Below are 17,234 nucleotides of genomic sequence, written 5' to 3'. Positions count from 1 at the left end.
TTTCCATGAGCTGCCAAACCCTCAGCTGCTAAGTACTTGATAAGCTGGTGGTAAATCAGCACCCCTGTTGACTGGACAAGGGGCCCGTGTCCCAGTTTTCAATCACTTCCCTGGCTGTTTTTGTATCTGCTCGTCCAACAATCTGAGTAGCTGCAAAATTGCATGTATGCCCTTGTTTGTTGAAATGTTGCAAAGTGCAGCCTTTTTTTTCTGGAAATGAGTTGTGAAAGGATAATGGAAGCACCTGATCTTTTTCACCAAGGATGGCGCATGGGAAGCCATGCCTAGCTGCTGCTGTGACATTTTTGAAGGAGAAACAGTAACTTTCTATTTTGCTTCTCCGACCTGCTAGAGGTCATAGCTCCCATTACGCATTTTTATATTTTGCACACAAAAGACAATTTGTTTTTAAAATGGTAATCCCAAATCCCTTGGTCCACCTAGGAAGTCAAGACTCCAAGTCAAAAAGTCAAGAATCCAAGGTCAAAAGGTCAGCCCCAAGGATCAAACCACCACACCCTGGGTAAAAAGGCCAGACCCCAAAGTCAAATGTCATGTTCTAGGTTAAAAGGTTATGAACTTTAACTCTATTGTAGTCATGTGGCTGTGGGAGTGTTGGGATGCTCAGAGTGTCGAGGACCGGTGTACCACAGGCTCGGCGCTGTTATAACCAGTCACTAAATGAGTGGTTGTTAACTGAGGACTATCTATTAGGCCTCACTGAGCAGAATATTTCACACCTCTTGCTAATTAGAGTTGTGACTAATTATTGTTTTTTTATTCACTAATCCTTCACGCTAGCTCAAAGCAAAAAGTGCACATTTTCTATTGTCTATTTGTTTTCCTTTTCCCATCCGCTAGAAATCATTGCTCCCACCTTGTATTTTTACTTTTTGCATTAAAAAGACAGTTTCTGTTTTAAAAATGGTTACCCCAGATCCCTTGCTCCACATAGTGTAAGATTATCTGCTCTGGCTGGCCCACATGTTTTCCAAGTCGGAAAATGTTCTTCACAGGCAATATCAGGAATTAAGTAGGGGGGCCTTCTCCTTGGAAAACATGTGGTTGATTGATGAGCTACATTCTCCTGATGACATGACATGTCCTAGAACAGGGTTGTCAGCTCAGAACTATTTTATCAACCTAGAAATAGGTAACGTTTCTTAAAAATCTGCAGATCCTTTGGCCACCTTTGATGGCAGCTTTCTCCAATGAATGTCCTTCAAATCCATTGGATCTCCAGGCAGCATTTGTGTGGCTGTTCCAGCCCAAGCGCACATTGGAATAAACCTGCAGGGAAACGATCCTGTTTTAAGAAAAACCGAATGCGAACTAAGGAGAGCAGAAACAACGAAATCCTCCAGCAGAGACCCGTTTCAAAGACATTCTCTGCCCAATTTGTCATGCCAACAAAAAAAGGCTTAATTCGCCACTAAGGTTTGATCGTACACCTTTGGGCAATTTAATTCTTTTTTAATATTTATTTTCATTTGTATTTTATTGTTGTTAGCCGCCCTGAGTCCTTTGGGAGATAGGGCGGCATACAAGTCTCATAATTAATAAAATAAAATAAAATAAAAGGGTGACCATTTAATATAAAATCTTCAATTTACCAAGTCAGAATTACTAGATGGTTCCAAATACACCCGACGAGCACATCCAAACGGGCAGCATGCCCACTGAATAAATTAAATCTATGAACACCCCAGGTAAATTCAGTACGTTTTTTTTTCACTATTATTCGTAAAAATCCTGCTGTGAAGTCTTTGACCTTGGCGGAGTTAACCTGCTTGAAAACCTGCAATACCCGGTAAGGAGACGCTGAGCGGGGCGGCGCTGTCGCCAACGAGTCGACTTTCTAGCCTTCACAGGAAAAGCACTTGTCGGCTTTTTCCCATCGTACCCGGCGCCGCTTCCGTCTTGCCTTTCTCTTCGTCTGCTGCCGTTGAGGTAGCCGGTAGCCGCGTTGGACGATGGTGAGTATATCCGTCGCAATCCTCCCTCGGGGAACGGCCTGCCAACCCGCTTCCCCGGGCCGGGCCCTCTGGGGGCTTCCTACCCATCACCCCGAGCTCCATTTCGAGAATTGGGAACCGTGTGTAGAAAAGAGCGGGGGGGGTGCCCGGTTAAGGCTCGCCCGTCCGCCGCTTACATGGAGAGTTGTTTGTAGGCCTCTCTTTACCATAGAGTTGCCCTTCTCGGTGGTCAAGGCGACTCGAAGGAAGGGATGGAATGGGATTGAGCGAGTCCGAAGAAAGGTTGGTCGGATTCCGGCCCAATTTTACGCATAATGAGCCAATTTGGCGTCGTAGGCCTGTTTTTCCCCACCACAGCCCTGTGAGGTGGGTTGGACAGAGGGAGCTCCTGACCCAAAGCCCCCCCCCAGCCAGTTTTCGTAGCCAAGGCAGGACTAGAACTCACAGCCACCGAGTATCCAGAGTACAGAAGAACAGAGTTGGAAGGGACCTTGGAGGTCTTCTAGTCTGACCCCCTGCTCGAGCAGGAGGCCCAATTGGACCTCCCCCACCCAATATCCCAGCTCATCTGAGAACTCGGAGCCTTCTAAGGCAGGGGTCCTCAACCTTGCCAGCTTTTAAGACTTGTGGACTTCGACTCTGGCTGAGGAATTCTGGGAGTCGAAGTCCACAAGTATTATTATTATTATTATTATTATTATTATTATTATTATTAATAATAATTGGATTTATATACCGCCCTTCTCCTGAAGGACTCAGGGCGGTGTACAGGGCAATTAAAACACAATATACAAAGTTAAAATACATTAAATTAGCCCTAATAAATAAAACACATTCTAAAAGTTAAAAATTAAAAAAATTAAAATCCCAATCCCTCAGTTGCCAAGGTTGGAGACCCCTGGTCTGTGTCAGAACTCCAAGTCGTCTTCTAAAGCCAGGGGTCTCCACAATTGCCTTGTCGACTCCGACGCCCCAAATTCCCCAGTCGGCAATTTTTCAATTCTGGGGAGTTGGAAGTCCACAAGTCTTAAAATTGCCAATTGCCAACAATAGAAGAGTTCTGAGGCTCTGAGATTGGGCTGGGGGGAGGGAAGAATCCAGTTGGGTCTCCTGCCCGAGCAGGTTGTGAGTTCTAGTCCTGCCTTAGCTATGAAAACTGGCTGGGTGATTTTATGTCAGGACCTCTCTCTCAGTCCGACCCACCTCACGGGGTTGTTGTGGAGAAAAATAGCCAGGCGCGTTAGGTCTCTTTCTTGAGTGAATTATTTTTTTAAAAAAATGGGGTAAAAATATCAATTCCATCTAGCCAAAGTATCGAATCCTTTTTTTCCGTTGCCCACTGCAGCTTGTCCAGGGTCCCTCGGCAGGCTGAAATCCGTAGGGTTAGGCTTGGCGTTTTCATATTGCCGTCAAGTACAGGGGCGAGGTGTGTTTGTGTAAACACATTTCAGTGCCGAGCATGGAAGTTTTAAAAAGACTGGAGTAACCGTTAAGTAAATGGAAATTAGAAATATAAATTGGGTAGGTCAGAGGTGCTTTGTTTATTTGTTGGCTTATGTATCTTGTGAGCATGGCCGCCAGTCTTAAAATACAACTCAGGACAGCTCAAAAGTAACAAAAACCTGTTTTGTTTTGCTTCCTTTTTTTTATCTGATGTTGCAGTGTGTAGGGAGGGAGACTAGGCTTCCCTGGGGGGGGGGGGGGAATCCAGTTTGCTCAGTTTACTCTCCCCTTTTAGCCTGGGAATCTATGTCAAACTTCCCCGTAATTCCTGAAATTATCCTCGCTGCTCCCTGCTGTGCATAATCCAACCCACGTTGCCATGGGTTAGCTGGGCTGCCTCTAGGTTCTGCTCCGCAGCGGGCCTGTGATTCACAGAATCGTGAGTAGGAAGGGATCTTGAAGATCCTCTAGTCCACTTCTCTCTGCCCAGCACAGAGATTTCCCTCTTTTGCATTCACAAAAGGAAGAGTTCCATCACCTCCCAAAAGGGCAGTTGGCCATTCTTGGAAGCCTGTGTGTGATGCTTTTGGAAGCTTATCTTGACCACCGCTTAAATTGTCTTTGACGTTCCTTCCCGATCTCCAGTCGTCCCACAAGACTTTCAAGATCAAGCGGTTCCTCGCTAAGAAGCAGAAGCAGAACCGTCCCATTCCGCAATGGATTCGCATGAAAACTGGCAATAAGATCAGGTACAACCCTTGAAGGAGCGGGCTTCAGATCCCCTTGGTTGTTGTCTGCCTGCTGTCAGACCTCACTAGCAATTTCATGGGGATATTTATGTTTTGAAGAAAACCTGCCTCAAGTTCATTTACATCCTTCTAAATCAGGGGTGCCAAACTCTTCAGCTCCTCAGCCTCTTCATGAAGCTTCAGGTGGTCCCATTGGCCTCCAAACATTCATTATACAAAATTTAATAAATACTATTTAATCAATTCTGCTACAAATAATAACAACATTGAGCTGACTTTGTATGAGCCCCTGTTTGTAATTGACCTAACTTTGCCTCCTGGTATCAAACGACTTTCTAACAAATCCTCGTTATCTTTTTTCATCATCTGTTTTGTTTTCCTGATTTTCATCCTTCTGCTTCGTTTCACGTACACCCCCTTCTCTTGGGGTGCAAAATACATTTGCGTTCCTATTACTCTTGGGGCTTGAATTTAATTTGTTTTATTTGTTTTTAATTTTTTGTATTCATGGTTTTAACTGCCCTGTAAACCGCCCTGAGTCCTACGGGAATAGGGCGGTATACAAATCCAATTAAATAAATAAATAAATATCTATCCATCCAACATTTTGTTTCTCTCTGGCACTGAAATTTTGAGATCTGTTCCCAGGTCAGATGAGTGAAGATTACTTCCTTAAAGGAAACACTATTTTCTGAAAGGAAATTTTCCAAAGCAGGTTGCAATTGCAGGGTTTCCTTATGTGGAAACACTGCCATTATCCCTGCTGAGAGCAATTCTGTTACATAGGATTGGATTTCTCCTTCATCCTGGTGCAATTCGTCTCCTTTTAACAGTGACAAGCGTTATGGGGAAAACACAAAACAGTTTTCATCTTCTCTGTCCTCAGAGGAAACTCAAATGTAACTCGGGTAATATCTAAGGAAGGTTTTCTGGGATGTAACACGTGGGAAATTAGATTTATTGATTGCTTCATCTGTCAGGGCCGCTTCATCCTCTTAATAAAGTTTACAGATAATACAGCATGAATACAAAATGTGCAGAACCAGAATTTGTACATGTTGAATGAAAATAATTGTTTGAGGAGGTAACTGAATAATTTGGAAGCCTGTTAAATGTGTGTCTTCATCACCATATGAGATTAGGATGTAGATGTAGTTTTTTTTTAAAAGCAATCGGCTGGATCAATGCATTTGAGTAAATCACTGAATTTCAATCTAAAAGACTTGATTAGTTGATCTGGTCCATAAATTCCAGTTGGACGATAGCCTAGTAACCTCCCCATCTCTTAGTACTATAATTGTGGGCTTAATTTTGGGGGGAGGGGGCAAATTTTGAAATGCTAGACCTTGTTATGGGTCCCGTCCTTGTACCGTAAATTTCATAACGCTGTTTATCAAAGCAGCTTGTGTTGAAAAATAAAGACACTAGGGGTTTTTGTGTGTGTGTGCATTTAAATGAGGAACGGGATAAAGATCGACATGGGAAAAGTTTTCTCCCTCTGCTTTGTAAAAGAGGCCCCCCAGATTGCAGGTCCCTAATTTAGTTGCTTGCTATTGGCTTCTTGCAGTTCAGATTTGTGTCCGTTAGACGCTCAGAGCTGTGTCTCGCTTACTAATTGTACCTCTTTTGTTCTAGGTACAATTCCAAGAGGCGGCATTGGAGAAGGACCAAGCTGGGCCTGTGAAGAGAAGCAGCTGCAATCTTCGCCATGTCTGTCTGGCACCCAGCTTTTGTGCCCCAGGATGCCTCCCTTCTAAACAGGGCCCTATTTTCAAGACTGAACCTCCTGGTGTATTATGTACTTCCCCGCCACCTTTTAACATTTTTATTTCCACCAAGAGGTTTCCAAAGGAATTAAAACCAAATAATGTGGTATTTTGTGTTCGTGTTTATGTTCTTTTTATTTCTCACCGTAGCTATGTTGACTGAATTCCTGCTGCCAGAGGGGAGATGGTTCATTAACAAAGAGGAGATTAGTTAATTTCAAATTCTGTCTGGATTTATTGCTTATGAAAGCGTTGACAGTATATAAAAGACTTTGGCAGAAACTCATCCCAAGCAAATAATGTGAGAATATTTGTCAACTGCTCAAGAGTCGTTTGCTGAGATGGACAGCTATAGAAATCAAATAAATTACTTTCAGGGTTTGGAAATGCATTGTTTCAAAGTGCTGGTGGCACTAACTAAGAAAACTCTAGCCAGAGACAGGAAAAAATAACAGATAAGGTAGGAAATTTTAAAAGGCAAAGTATAAAAGATTATAGGAGAAAGAAGAAAAAAGAGGTTTGTGATCAACTCTGCATGCAAAACATCTTTGGAGTATTTCCTTTTTTCTTTTTACTTATATTCAGTAAACGTCCAGTCATGCCAGCCACATGACCACGGAGACGTCCTCGGACAAGCGCTGGCTCTTCGGCTTTGAAACGGAGATGAGCACCGGCCCCTAGAGTCGGAAACGACTAGCACGCATGTGCGGGGGAACCTTTACCTTTTACCTTTAAACAATTTTTACAAAGTCTACAAGCTGTTAACAAGAAGTGAAAATTGTTTTTTCAGTGTTTAAAGAAAGAAAATGCTTCTTAATCGCAGACTCTTCGCAGGTTTAACCAGAATCAACAATGAAGCTGTTAAGAAATATTTTTTTGAAGAGTTGCATTTAATGGGGATTAACTAATAAAGCAATAATTTACAAAATACCCAAACTGTATAAGAAAGTAGCAGTGATAGCCCTAACTCAGAGAGCTGATGAGCTAAAAAACGACTTAGCAGACTTAACTACCTACAGTGAAGATGCTTACAGAAAAGTCATGATTGAAAGAGATTCAGATTTATTTAAAAGAAAAAAAAACTTAACCAGATGTATTAGTGGAATAAATGCCCTGTCCCTCTAAGAGACTATACATGTTGAAGACATGGTTTGATTAACCACTATTTGTACTGAAGGAGGAATTTTAGGTCTAAAAATGTAATGCTGCTGATCTGGGCAATTTTTAGGGAATTCCTTCAAAAAAAATTTCTCTGGAACTTCTCCAGGTGCTTTTGGAGACAGGGCAGGATTTCAAAAACCCATGGAATTAATGTTGACAAGCTTGGACACCCAAAGCCAAGTGAATACAGATCTCTCTCTGGGTGCATTAGATAGACTGCTTCCTAACTTTATCCAGGAGCACTGACCCTCTTACTAGTATAATCCATTTAAAAAATGTCTTTGACTTTTAAAGCAGCCACATTTTACACCATTGTTTCTTGCTATGAGCTTGAATTCAGCCCTGCTTTGAGAATTATTTGGCGCCACCCTATAAGAAAAGCTGAGTTGAATCAGATAAAGGACTACCAGGTTTGGTTTGTGGTTTCCACAGACACCTTTGAGAAATCTACAAATAGGAGGTAAGTACAGGTGTAACCTGTTTCCTGGCAACTGGTGTTAAAAAAATACTAGAGGCAACCTTTTGTAACCTCTGCTAGTCTATTACCTTTAAATTAGCAGATCATGGTAGCAATATGAGACCCGGTTGAGGGCAAGGTGATCCTTCTGATCTCAACGGTCTTGGTGACTTGATACTGGGATCCAATCTGGGTCTCTTAACCAGGATCAGAGATTTTATCTTCTGAGCTTTCGGACTCGTACTGAAGCCCATTCTCAAAGAACACTTCTCTGTGCACTTTGTACCCTGATTGGATCCTGCAACATTAAGCATTTATATAAAGCCTCTGAAAAATTGGGATAAGGCAGGGGTCTTCAAACTTGGCCCTTTGATGACTTGTGGACTTCGACTCCCAGAATTCCTGGGACATGTATTTTCGCCTTGTGATGCCATTGAGCGCAAAGTCTTAAGCCAGGGGTATCCCTAGCAACTTTTATTTAAGACACGTGCACCTCAACTCCCACACGGGTCTGGCTGGAGAATTCTGGGAGTCAACATTCACAGGTCTTAAAAAATGTTTCCAAGGTGGGTAGCCGTGATCTAAGCATTGGGATAGGTCGAAGCAGTAATCCCCTTCTTCAACGCCTCAGTCCAATCCATAGCAACTGGAAATAGCACCCCTATTAAGCATTTATATAAAGCCTCTGAAAAATTGGGATAAGGCAGGAGTCTTCAAACGTGGCCCTTTGATGACTTGTGGACTTCGACTCCCAGAATTCCTCAGCCTGGCTGAGGAATTCTGGGAGTCGAAGTCCACAAGTCATCAAAGGGCCACGTTTGAAGACCCGTGGAATAAGGTATCATCTGTACCCTGATACCGTCTCAATCCTGGGCAAAACGAGATGGGAATGACCCATGCTGGTCTATGGAGACTGGGTTAAACGCTTGAATCCCTGTTAGATGGTAAAGTTGCTGGCCAGACAACGGATTGCGTGATGCTGCCTTACTGTCACGAATCTCCCATTAGTTACCTTCATGGGACTGAAGACAGTAGCCCCCTTTTTTTAAAATTATTCCTGCATTCTTTCTTGGGGCAGAACCATTTCTGCTTCAACAGACACACACACACACACACACACACACACACACACACACACACACACACACACACACCGATCTCAGAAATCAAGCAGCCTTTGCCAACACCAGATGTCACTCAATGTTGTTTTAATTCTGCCCGCATATTTCCTGCAGTTTCATATGCCCCCTTCCGGTTATGAATCTTGTGGTTTCTCAAAAAGTGCTGGTGGCAGCAATATCAAAAAATATCCCAAGACTTGAGTCTGCCTGCTTTGACCCCCCCCCCCACCACCCCAAATCCTCTTTCAACCAGGGAGTAGTGATTCTCTTGGGGCAACTCATGATTAGCTTATCCAGAGCTTTCTGGATGCACCCAGTTTGGGGCCATACGTGAAACGCCGATTCTCATTTCTGCTAAAAGTTTTAAAGACTGTCCTTGCCCACCAGGAATTCACCCGTTCACAAAAAACCCAACCCCCCCCCCCCAAAAAAGGACAACATTAGTGTTGAAATATCCTTTATTTAAAACAGAGAATATCCCTGAAGCTCTCCGAATGCTACACTCCTAAAATAGATTAACGTTAAAATCCTGGAGATGACTGGAGATCCTGCAGATTAAAACTTACGCTTTCTGTTCTGCTCTTGATTGGTTGCGTTTTTCTTTCGATCGGGGAGCAGGAATGACAAATTAAACCAGGTGGACAAAACAAACACAAAAATACTGATCAAACAAGGCAAGTATCAAACAGCATCCTAGAGCAGGGGTATCGCAACATTTAACATTTGTGGACTTCAGCTCCCAGAATTCCCCAGCCAGCCATGCTGGCTGAGGAATTCTGGGAGTTGAAGTCCACAAGTCTTGAAGTTGCCAAGCTTGGAAACCCCTCTCCTAGAGACTTGCTGCTGAAATTTTTGCAAAGATTGCCACATTAACAGGAAGGGCTTGGTCTAACAAGTGCGCTTCCTTACGCTCTTTTGAAACGCAGGACAGGCAAAGCGCACACAAAAAATATACGTTTGCGGAGCATTCCAACCTTCTTATCTTAAAATCTAAAATCTGCATAGGCAACGCTTAAGCCTTCAGTATTCTTGTAAAGTAAAATGCATGGCTGATCTTAGCCCAGCGCTGAGTTGCACTGTGGGTAGGTAAGACTTGCAAAATCTGATTTTCAAATACATATTGTTTCTGACACTTTTCCACCCCATCCTGCCAAAAGACCTGGCAGCCAGTGTTATATTCTGCTTCCTTAAGCATTGCAACTCGGATTTTAAAAAGTGAGTTGCTTGCCAAATTGTATTGTTGAGCTGTCAGAAGAGGTTTTGCAATAACAAAAGTTGGGGCCGTCCACTCTCAACAAATCCGAGTACATTATGCACATATCTTTGCGTAATGCAATGTCCTCCGTTCTCCCAGGACAAGGTGAGAATTTTTCCAGACACAGAATTCCAAATTCTTTTCACGTTATGTATTCACAGCACTTTAGGGCAGGGGTCTGCCACCTTGACAACTTTAAGACTTGTGGACTTCAGCTCCCAGAATTCCTCAACCAGCTATGCTAGCTGAGGAATTCTGGGAGCTGAAGTCCACAAGTCTTAAAAGTTGTCAAGGTGGCAGACCTCTGCTTTAGAGAAGAAATGCCAGGGGCACCCCAGTTTCATTAGGTCTCTTCCTCCCCGTATCAACTTCCTTGAGCCAAAAAAAAAGTTCTTATCCCAGAAACTGTAAGTAGGTTTGCTAAAACTTGGGAGATAATCCAAACGTTTCATCAACCACCCTATCTATGGCTTCTCCACCTTCTTAACTGTTGGGTCTCTAATGGCCGCCATGAGGATCGGCCCCAGCCAGGAGCCCAAATGCCATGAACCCACCTAGGAGACCTCTAACGATCTTGAAAGAACGCAACAGCTTGCCTGAAGACATTCCTCAAATAAGAGCCCGTGGGACTGGCCCTCTGGTCTGGCCTTGCAGCCTCAGCATTGTGGGATTCCGTTCGAAAGGCCCCGATCCAACTCCATCTTGAAGGAGCACAGTTGTTGTTGGTGTTCCCTGCTCCTGGGATGGCCAAGTCTTCTTCAGTTGCCCCCAGGAGTTCCTTCAACTCTCTGGGAGCGCTGGCGTGGAGGTACTGCCAAGCTCTGCGGCCATTGTGGTCCCTGAGGCTGGTGTTGGCCCCAAAGGCTCCGACTAGGATCTTGAGGGTCATCGCGTGACCCTGAAGAGCAGCCAAGTGCAGAGGGGTCAGTCTCCCGCTGGCCGTGGGCACGTCAACGTTGATTGGGTAGCCATTCCTCTCTGCAAAAGCCATCACCTGGATCAAGGCTTCGTGACGGCCGTGTTTGGCCAGCCAATGGAGGACAGTAAAGCCAGTCACAAAGTCTCTCCTGGAAAGCAAGCTGGGCTCCTTGGCTAACAGGTCGAGGATGCTTTCCACGTCTCCTTGGGCCACCGTCAACATCCATTCGTGCTCCAAGGGGTCCAGAGCTAAGCACAACTCTTCAGAAGCCACCTCTGAGAAATTATCCTCTACCTGTTGGCTATCGATCGGGACGGAGGCTTTGCGGGAAGCTGTAAGCCAGGTAGGGCTGGCCTGAGTGCTCTGCAGGAGAAGCTCCTTCAGGCCTTTCCTCCTTGTGCTGCTCCAAGACATGGAAAGCCGGGACGGGCTCATTTCGGCCCCCCACTTTGCCGAACGCCTCTTCACCCAGTCGCAGCCCCTCTTGGTTGATTGACCTCGGAGAAGATTCAAGCTTTCAGGCCGGTCAGAAAGACGAGGGGATTGACTGCCAGCAGCAGCTGGTCTTTGTTGCTGCAGGCTGCTTGCCACGACAGGCGTCTCTTCTCCTCCTTTCTGCTTGCTCTCCTTTTGCGTCTCCATCACGTCCCTTCCTTCAGGGTCCAGCATCTCCTCAAAGTTCGCGGTACTCCCCCCACATGTCTCCTGACCTCTCGGTCAATGTTGTGTGCAGCTGCCTCTTGAGGTCATCACTTTCCTGCTCAGAAGAGGAAGCCCGGGCGGTCTCTTCTGCTCCTCGCCGCTGCCTGCCTAGAAAGGGGGAACCAAACTGGACCATCAGCACTTAGCAAGAGGAACTGATCCCTCCCTGAGAAAGAGAGCATGAATAGCAACACTCAGCCGAGAAGGTTTCATCACAGGACTGCACTTCTTTTGTTCATCTCCAATTCTCCAAACGGGGGTCCTTGGTGCTCTCTGAGCTGCCTAGTGGGGTCCAAGCCTCAGAGCGCACCAAGGACCCCACACTTCAACTTTGAGCTACCAATTGTGGGTGCTCCATCACTGGAGGTTTTTAAGAAGAGACTGGACAGTGATTTGTCTGAAATGCTCGAGCGGTGTGTGTGTGTGTGTGTGTGTGTGTGTGGACTAGAAGACCTCCAGGCTCCCTTCCAGCTCTATTCTGATTCTAAATCTTCTCTTCTCTCCAAAGTTTTGGACAAACTCGAGGACTTTCATTGTTGATAAATGCGCTTAACTTCCCTTTCAAGCCAACTGTCGCTTTTGCTAACACGTCTTGTGATGCAAGCAAAGAATATTATGCAAGAACAGAACAAAGCTTTCTATCTGACACCTTCTCTATTTTCCTTACCCATAACTTCATTTTCAGAGAAAACTCAGAAGAATGGTCATTGATAGGTAACTTTGAGAAACCTTCATCTTAAAGTGCTCCACATCTCTAATATTGGAACAGTTCACAAACACAGACTCCGGATATACCTACCTGCCCAGATCAGTTAAAACTTAAAAGTTATAGCAACTCCATCCCATGCTAAATATTGTTAGTTTTAATCTCGGTTGGGCTGGCATGCGTGTAGGCAGCTTAGCATGTCATACAAATGCAGATCATTTGAGTAAGCTGATTAGTCACTATATTGTCTGAATCCAGAAAATAAATTAATTAATTCAGGGACCAGGTTAGGTCCATGAGTGAGAATTTTGCCACTGGCTTGGAAGTCAATCCCGGTCTTTTCATTTGAATCTACTTGTTGCTTTTCTCTTCATTTTCTCCAACAAGATTTATTTTGGGATGTGGAGAAAAAGGAGCTTAGGAAAATGGAACATTGGGGACATCCATAGATGATTTAAAACAAGAAACAAACAGAAAACACCAAGAGGGTGATCTAACTACACAATCAAAGCCCTGCCCCTAATTTACATACATTGCAATGCAAATAAACTAGGAGCAGGACTTCAATTGCACAAAAGTTTTTTTTTTTTTTTACCTTTTGGACTCTCCCAGTTTGCACATGTCCTGGGAAAACTGTTTAAAGGAGGAGAGCTAGTATTGAGGCTATTGTGAGCTGCCCCATTTGACAGTCTTATCGATCTATTTTTTTTAAAAAAAAATTAAGACTTTTATTAACATGGACAGTTTGATGGTTTTAAATTATCACTAAATATCATGCAGGAGCCGATGCTGTTTTTGCTGCCACAGACTAACACTGGTGCTGAAACCTATTTTGAATGTTTGGACACTGTTCTTTCGGCCAGGTTTTAAATACACTCCGGAAACCATAATCCTGACTCCTGCTCATCCCTCCTCCCCCAGACAGTATAAAACAGGATATTTGGGGGGGGGGGTTTGCTCCCTCCCACCTAATAATATCCCAGCAACAGATGTTTCAAGGGAAAGAGAAAAAGAAAGTTCTGGAGGGAAGCTGTTCCTGGAAATACAATAAATTCCATCCGTTTCCCCCCCCCCTTACCTAAGAGATTCCAGGGTAATCCAAGGTAAAAGCAAGACAGCTTTCCAGATTCCTTTTTTACCTACAGGCACACCCCGTTATCTTAGATTTGTGTGTGTGTTTGTGTGTGGTTGCGAAATAGTTGTAGAGTTCAAGGTGGGCAGCCTCAGGATTGCTCCAAATAAACAAATAGTGGCACCATTTCTGAAGTTGTATAAGGCAGGGCCTACGTCCAACCTTGGCAACGTTAAGGCTTGTGAACTTCAGCTCCCAGAATCCCATGCTCTCTAGGGAATTCTGGGAGCTGAAGTCCACAAGTTGCCAAGGTCGATACTCCTGTTCTAAGAGATCAATAGCCAAGCAAAATTGTGTTGTTGGAGGGGTTTTTTTTGTTTTATTTCTATTCATAAGTGACAAAGGAGCTTAATTAATTAAAATTTATATACTGACCCTCTTGTTACCCCAAAACGACTCTGGATGCTTTTGATTTGAGGAGGGATTTCCCCACACACACACACACACCTCTTTCTTAATCCCTTGGTGCACAGGTAGGAGCAGCAAGAGAGAAGGCATATATATATATATATATATATATATATATATATATATATATATATATATATATATATATATATATATATATATATATATATATATATATATATATATATATATATATATATATATATAATATATTAAACCACCCAGAGGTACCTGGTGGTAAGATGGTGTGTGTTTGTATCAATAAAGTTAATAAATACATTAATAAAAAGGAAGGGTGGCCTGGGAATTAACACCGTCACACTGACATTTTTCCCCCCTGTGGATTTAAAAAAAAAAGCAATTCCCCTTTTGCTCAGTGCAGGTTGGATACGCTGCACATTACCAGGTGGGGCTGTCCACATTTTTTTTTTCTTCAGCAGCTCCTGAGACAGTCCCTGTCAGTGCCAGAAAAACCAACCCTGTAGGGCAGCGTTTCCCAACCTTAGGAACTTGAAGATGCGTGGACTTCAACTCCCAGAATTCCCCAGCCAGCATAGCTGGCTGGGGAATTCTGGGAGTTGAAGTCCACGCATCTTCAAGTTCCTAAGGTTGGGAAACGCTGCTGTAGGGTAGGCTGTTCCCCACGAAATCCGGATCGGGAAAATTGGAAGCTGCGCCAGGTAATCGCTCCGTTCCGAGCTCAGCGCTGCCGACTTGTCCGCAAGCTGCAGGCACAAGCCATCCTCGCGCTCCTAAACCCCGATACCAAACCATCATCCCGCCGGGGTGACGCGCGCAAAGGGAAAGTGGCGACCTACCTGGGCTCAACTTTCTTCCGAGCTCACCTCCGGCTGATCCGAATTGCAATTCCTTCTGCCCCGCCCGCCCCCACTCCCTCCCTCCCCCCAAAAAAAGGTTTTCCCTCCCCACTGCTGGGTGGGATCGCTCCCTCTTTTTTCTTTTTCTTTTCTTTTCTTCCTTTTTTCGGAGTTTCTGGAGCGTCGAGAACGCGGACCGGGGGCCCTGCGCGCTCCTGAGCCGGGGATGGCGGGCGTTCGTCCGCCTTCCTCCAGGTGACCGGGAAGGCGGCTGTGACTCCGGTCCGGTGGTCACCTCACCCCGGCTTCCAGCCTTGTCTGGAGCCCCTCGGCCAGCCGCAGCCCCTTGCAACAACCCCGCAGCTGGAGTGAAATCCGAAGCAGCCGCCCCGCAGGTCCCTTCTTCCCGTTTGGAGCCGGCTTGCTTCCGCGTCTTGAGCCAACCTCCGGGCAAAGATTGCTCTTTTGCCCCGCTTCGGAGCGGAGCCAAGAAAGGAAGGAAGGAAGGAAGGAAGGAAGGAAGGAAGGAAGGAAGGAAGGAAGGAAGGAAGGAAGGAAGGAAGGAAGGAAGGAAGGAAGGAAGGAAGGAAGGAAGGAAGGAGCCGCCACGACCGACCTTTGCGCTCCTCCAGGCGCTTAAGCCGCCGCCTGGCGAGAGGTTGCTCCAACGCCCTCTTGGGGGAGACGAGGGATCCCACCCACCCAATTATTCACCCACCCACCCACCCACTCCTCGGCCCCGCGAGAAGAAAAGCCCACCCACTCCTCTCCCTCTTCCCGTTGCCAAGCGCTGGGAATTGCTGGGAAAGACTCGAGTTGGTGGGCGTCACTGAGCCCCCCCCTCCCCGACTCCCCCCCCCACCCCCCACCAGCCCCCGTTCACAAGACAGCCCAGCTTGGCCAGCCCCAGGTAGCAGCTTTCCCAGGTGAGAAGGCCCGTCTCCGTAAGCCACCAGGACTCAGAATAGAGCTGGGAGGGACCTTGGAGGTCTTCTAGTCCACCCGCCCCCTCCCCTGCTCAAGCAGGAGAGCCTATTATACCAGACGCATCTGGCCGTCTTTCTCCTTTGGATTTACTTAAGGGTGGGCAATCAGATGGACGCCAGGGCTGTAAGGCCCAGTGGGTGGGTGGGTGGGTGGGTGGGTGGATGAGGGGACCCTTCAAAGTGGGCTTGGGCGGCGTATGCGAAACCCGAGCGAACCAAGCTCGGTTTGGTGCGAGTCGCGCTGCTCCCGGGCTCCACCTGTCGGCAAGGTGAGTAAATTGTTGAGTCCTTGGGGAAAAAAAATAAGATAATCGCTAAAAAGACGTTCTCTGCTACTCCACTTGAGTGGGGGACTCCATCCGAGCAGTTTTCAGGGCAATCCTGTGGGCATAATTGTTACTATTATTTCTAGCCAAGTGTTTTTTTTTAATTAGCCTTGGTGGAGCAGTGGGCTAACGCCTCCTTAAGTAACACCAGCTGCCTGCAATTAGTGCAGATTCGCATCCCACCAGGCTCAAGGTTGACTCAGCCTTCCGTCCTTCCCAGGTAGGTAAAATGAGGACCCAGATTGTTGGGGGCAATTAAGCTGACTTTGTAATAATGCCGCTTGGGGGTGTGTGTGAAAGCCCTAATAAGCAGGCATATACATAGAATGAAGGCTACTGCTAAGCTTGTAAGCCGCCCTGAGTCTTCGGAGAAGGGCGGGATATAAATGGGATTAAAAAAAAATATAAAAGAGGAAAATGCCAAGGAAAGGGAAAATAATGGGAAGATAGGGGAGGAAACGAGGGGAGAAGAAAAAGAAAAGCATCGACTTCCAACTCCTTTTGGCACAGTTGAATAAGGTAATAAAGTAGAATAAAATACTGGGAATTATTACTTCTATTTTTTTTTCTAGGAGGCTTTTTCATCTCCCCAAACTGGCCAACAGTTGTGGTAGTAATCCTCCATTGAAATAGCAGCTTGGTAGGCTTCTGCTGTCTGGTAGATCACCTGTCTGAGATGGTATATAGGTTCTCCTGCTCGAGCAGGGGCTGGACTAGAAGACCTCCAAGGTCCCTTCCAGCTTCTGTTCTGTTCTGTTCTGCTCTGCTCTGCTCTGCTCTATTCTATTCTATTCTATTCTATTCTATTCTATTCTATTCTATTCTATTCTATTCTATTCTATTCTATTCTATTCCTATTCCTATTCCTATTCCTATTCCTATTCTATTCTTTCTCTACTCTACTCTACTCTACTGCTGGGCTTCTGGGATCTGTCAAGGTCAGCTAAATGCTGCTTCCTGGAAGCTTGAACAACACTCTGGTCTCATAGTCAAGTAATAGCATTGATAGTTATGAATTCCAAAAATCCATATATATTAGCTGTTATTCTTCTGCCGAGACTTTATGGCTGTAGCGTGGGTTGGAAAGCTGGGTCTCCAAGAGAGTAGCTTCCTTGAGATCACTCAGAGACTTTCCAGTAGGATGAGATTGATGCTCCTGGATGGCTATCTTGATCTTAGGCCGATAGGATATAAAAAATGATGGGTCAGGAAGACTCTTGGAAGCTTGCTTCCTCTACAGCTCAACCAACCAGCTCCTTGCAGGACGGAACTCACCAATGAAAGGATGAAGAATATCTTAGAGGCCACT

The 17,234-nt window shown here is 45.3% G+C and overlaps 2 protein-coding genes across 2 annotated transcripts; one reads left to right on the top strand and one right to left on the bottom strand.

Annotated features, from left to right (window-relative positions):
- The first annotated feature begins 1,840 nt into the window (after nucleotides 1-1,840).
- Nucleotides 1,841-6,043, top strand: RPL39 (ribosomal protein L39). The gene is made up of 3 exons (XM_083371953.1): nucleotides 1,841-1,976; nucleotides 4,065-4,168; nucleotides 5,804-6,043. The coding sequence occupies exons 1-3, from the start codon at nucleotides 1,974-1,976 to the stop codon at nucleotides 5,850-5,852; spliced, it is 156 nt and encodes a 51-aa protein (XP_083228079.1). The 5' UTR covers nucleotides 1,841-1,973; the 3' UTR covers nucleotides 5,853-6,043.
- Nucleotides 6,044-10,107: 4,064 nt separating this feature from the next.
- SOWAHD (sosondowah ankyrin repeat domain family member D) lies at nucleotides 10,108-14,670 on the bottom strand. Its single transcript, XM_083371936.1, has 2 exons — nucleotides 14,614-14,670; nucleotides 10,108-11,657 (listed from the first exon to the last, which is right to left on the bottom strand). Exon 2 carries the CDS (start codon nucleotides 11,514-11,516, stop codon nucleotides 10,494-10,496), a length of 1,023 nt encoding a protein of 340 aa, XP_083228062.1. The 5' UTR covers nucleotides 11,517-11,657; nucleotides 14,614-14,670; the 3' UTR covers nucleotides 10,108-10,493.
- Nucleotides 14,671-17,234: the final 2,564 nt, after the last annotated feature.

Source organism: Vipera ursinii (assembly GCF_947247035.1).
Source record: "Vipera ursinii genome assembly, chromosome: 12".
Taxonomy (NCBI): Eukaryota; Metazoa; Chordata; class Lepidosauria; order Squamata; family Viperidae; genus Vipera; species Vipera ursinii.
Note: the sequence above shows the minus strand (reverse complement) of the source record. Positions and strands in the feature narration are given on the sequence as shown.

What these genes read in the sequence shown, in the direction of transcription:
- RPL39 (XM_083371953.1), top strand. An exon ending in AAAACTGGCAATAAGATCAG is followed by an intron (nt 4,169 to 5,803) that starts GTACAACCCTTG and finishes CTTTTGTTCTAG; the next exon opens with GTACAATTCCAAGAGGCGGC.
- SOWAHD (XM_083371936.1), bottom strand. Translation starts at nt 11,516, where the DNA reads ATGCTGGACCCTGAAGGAAGGGACGTGATGGAGACGCAAAAGGAGAGC.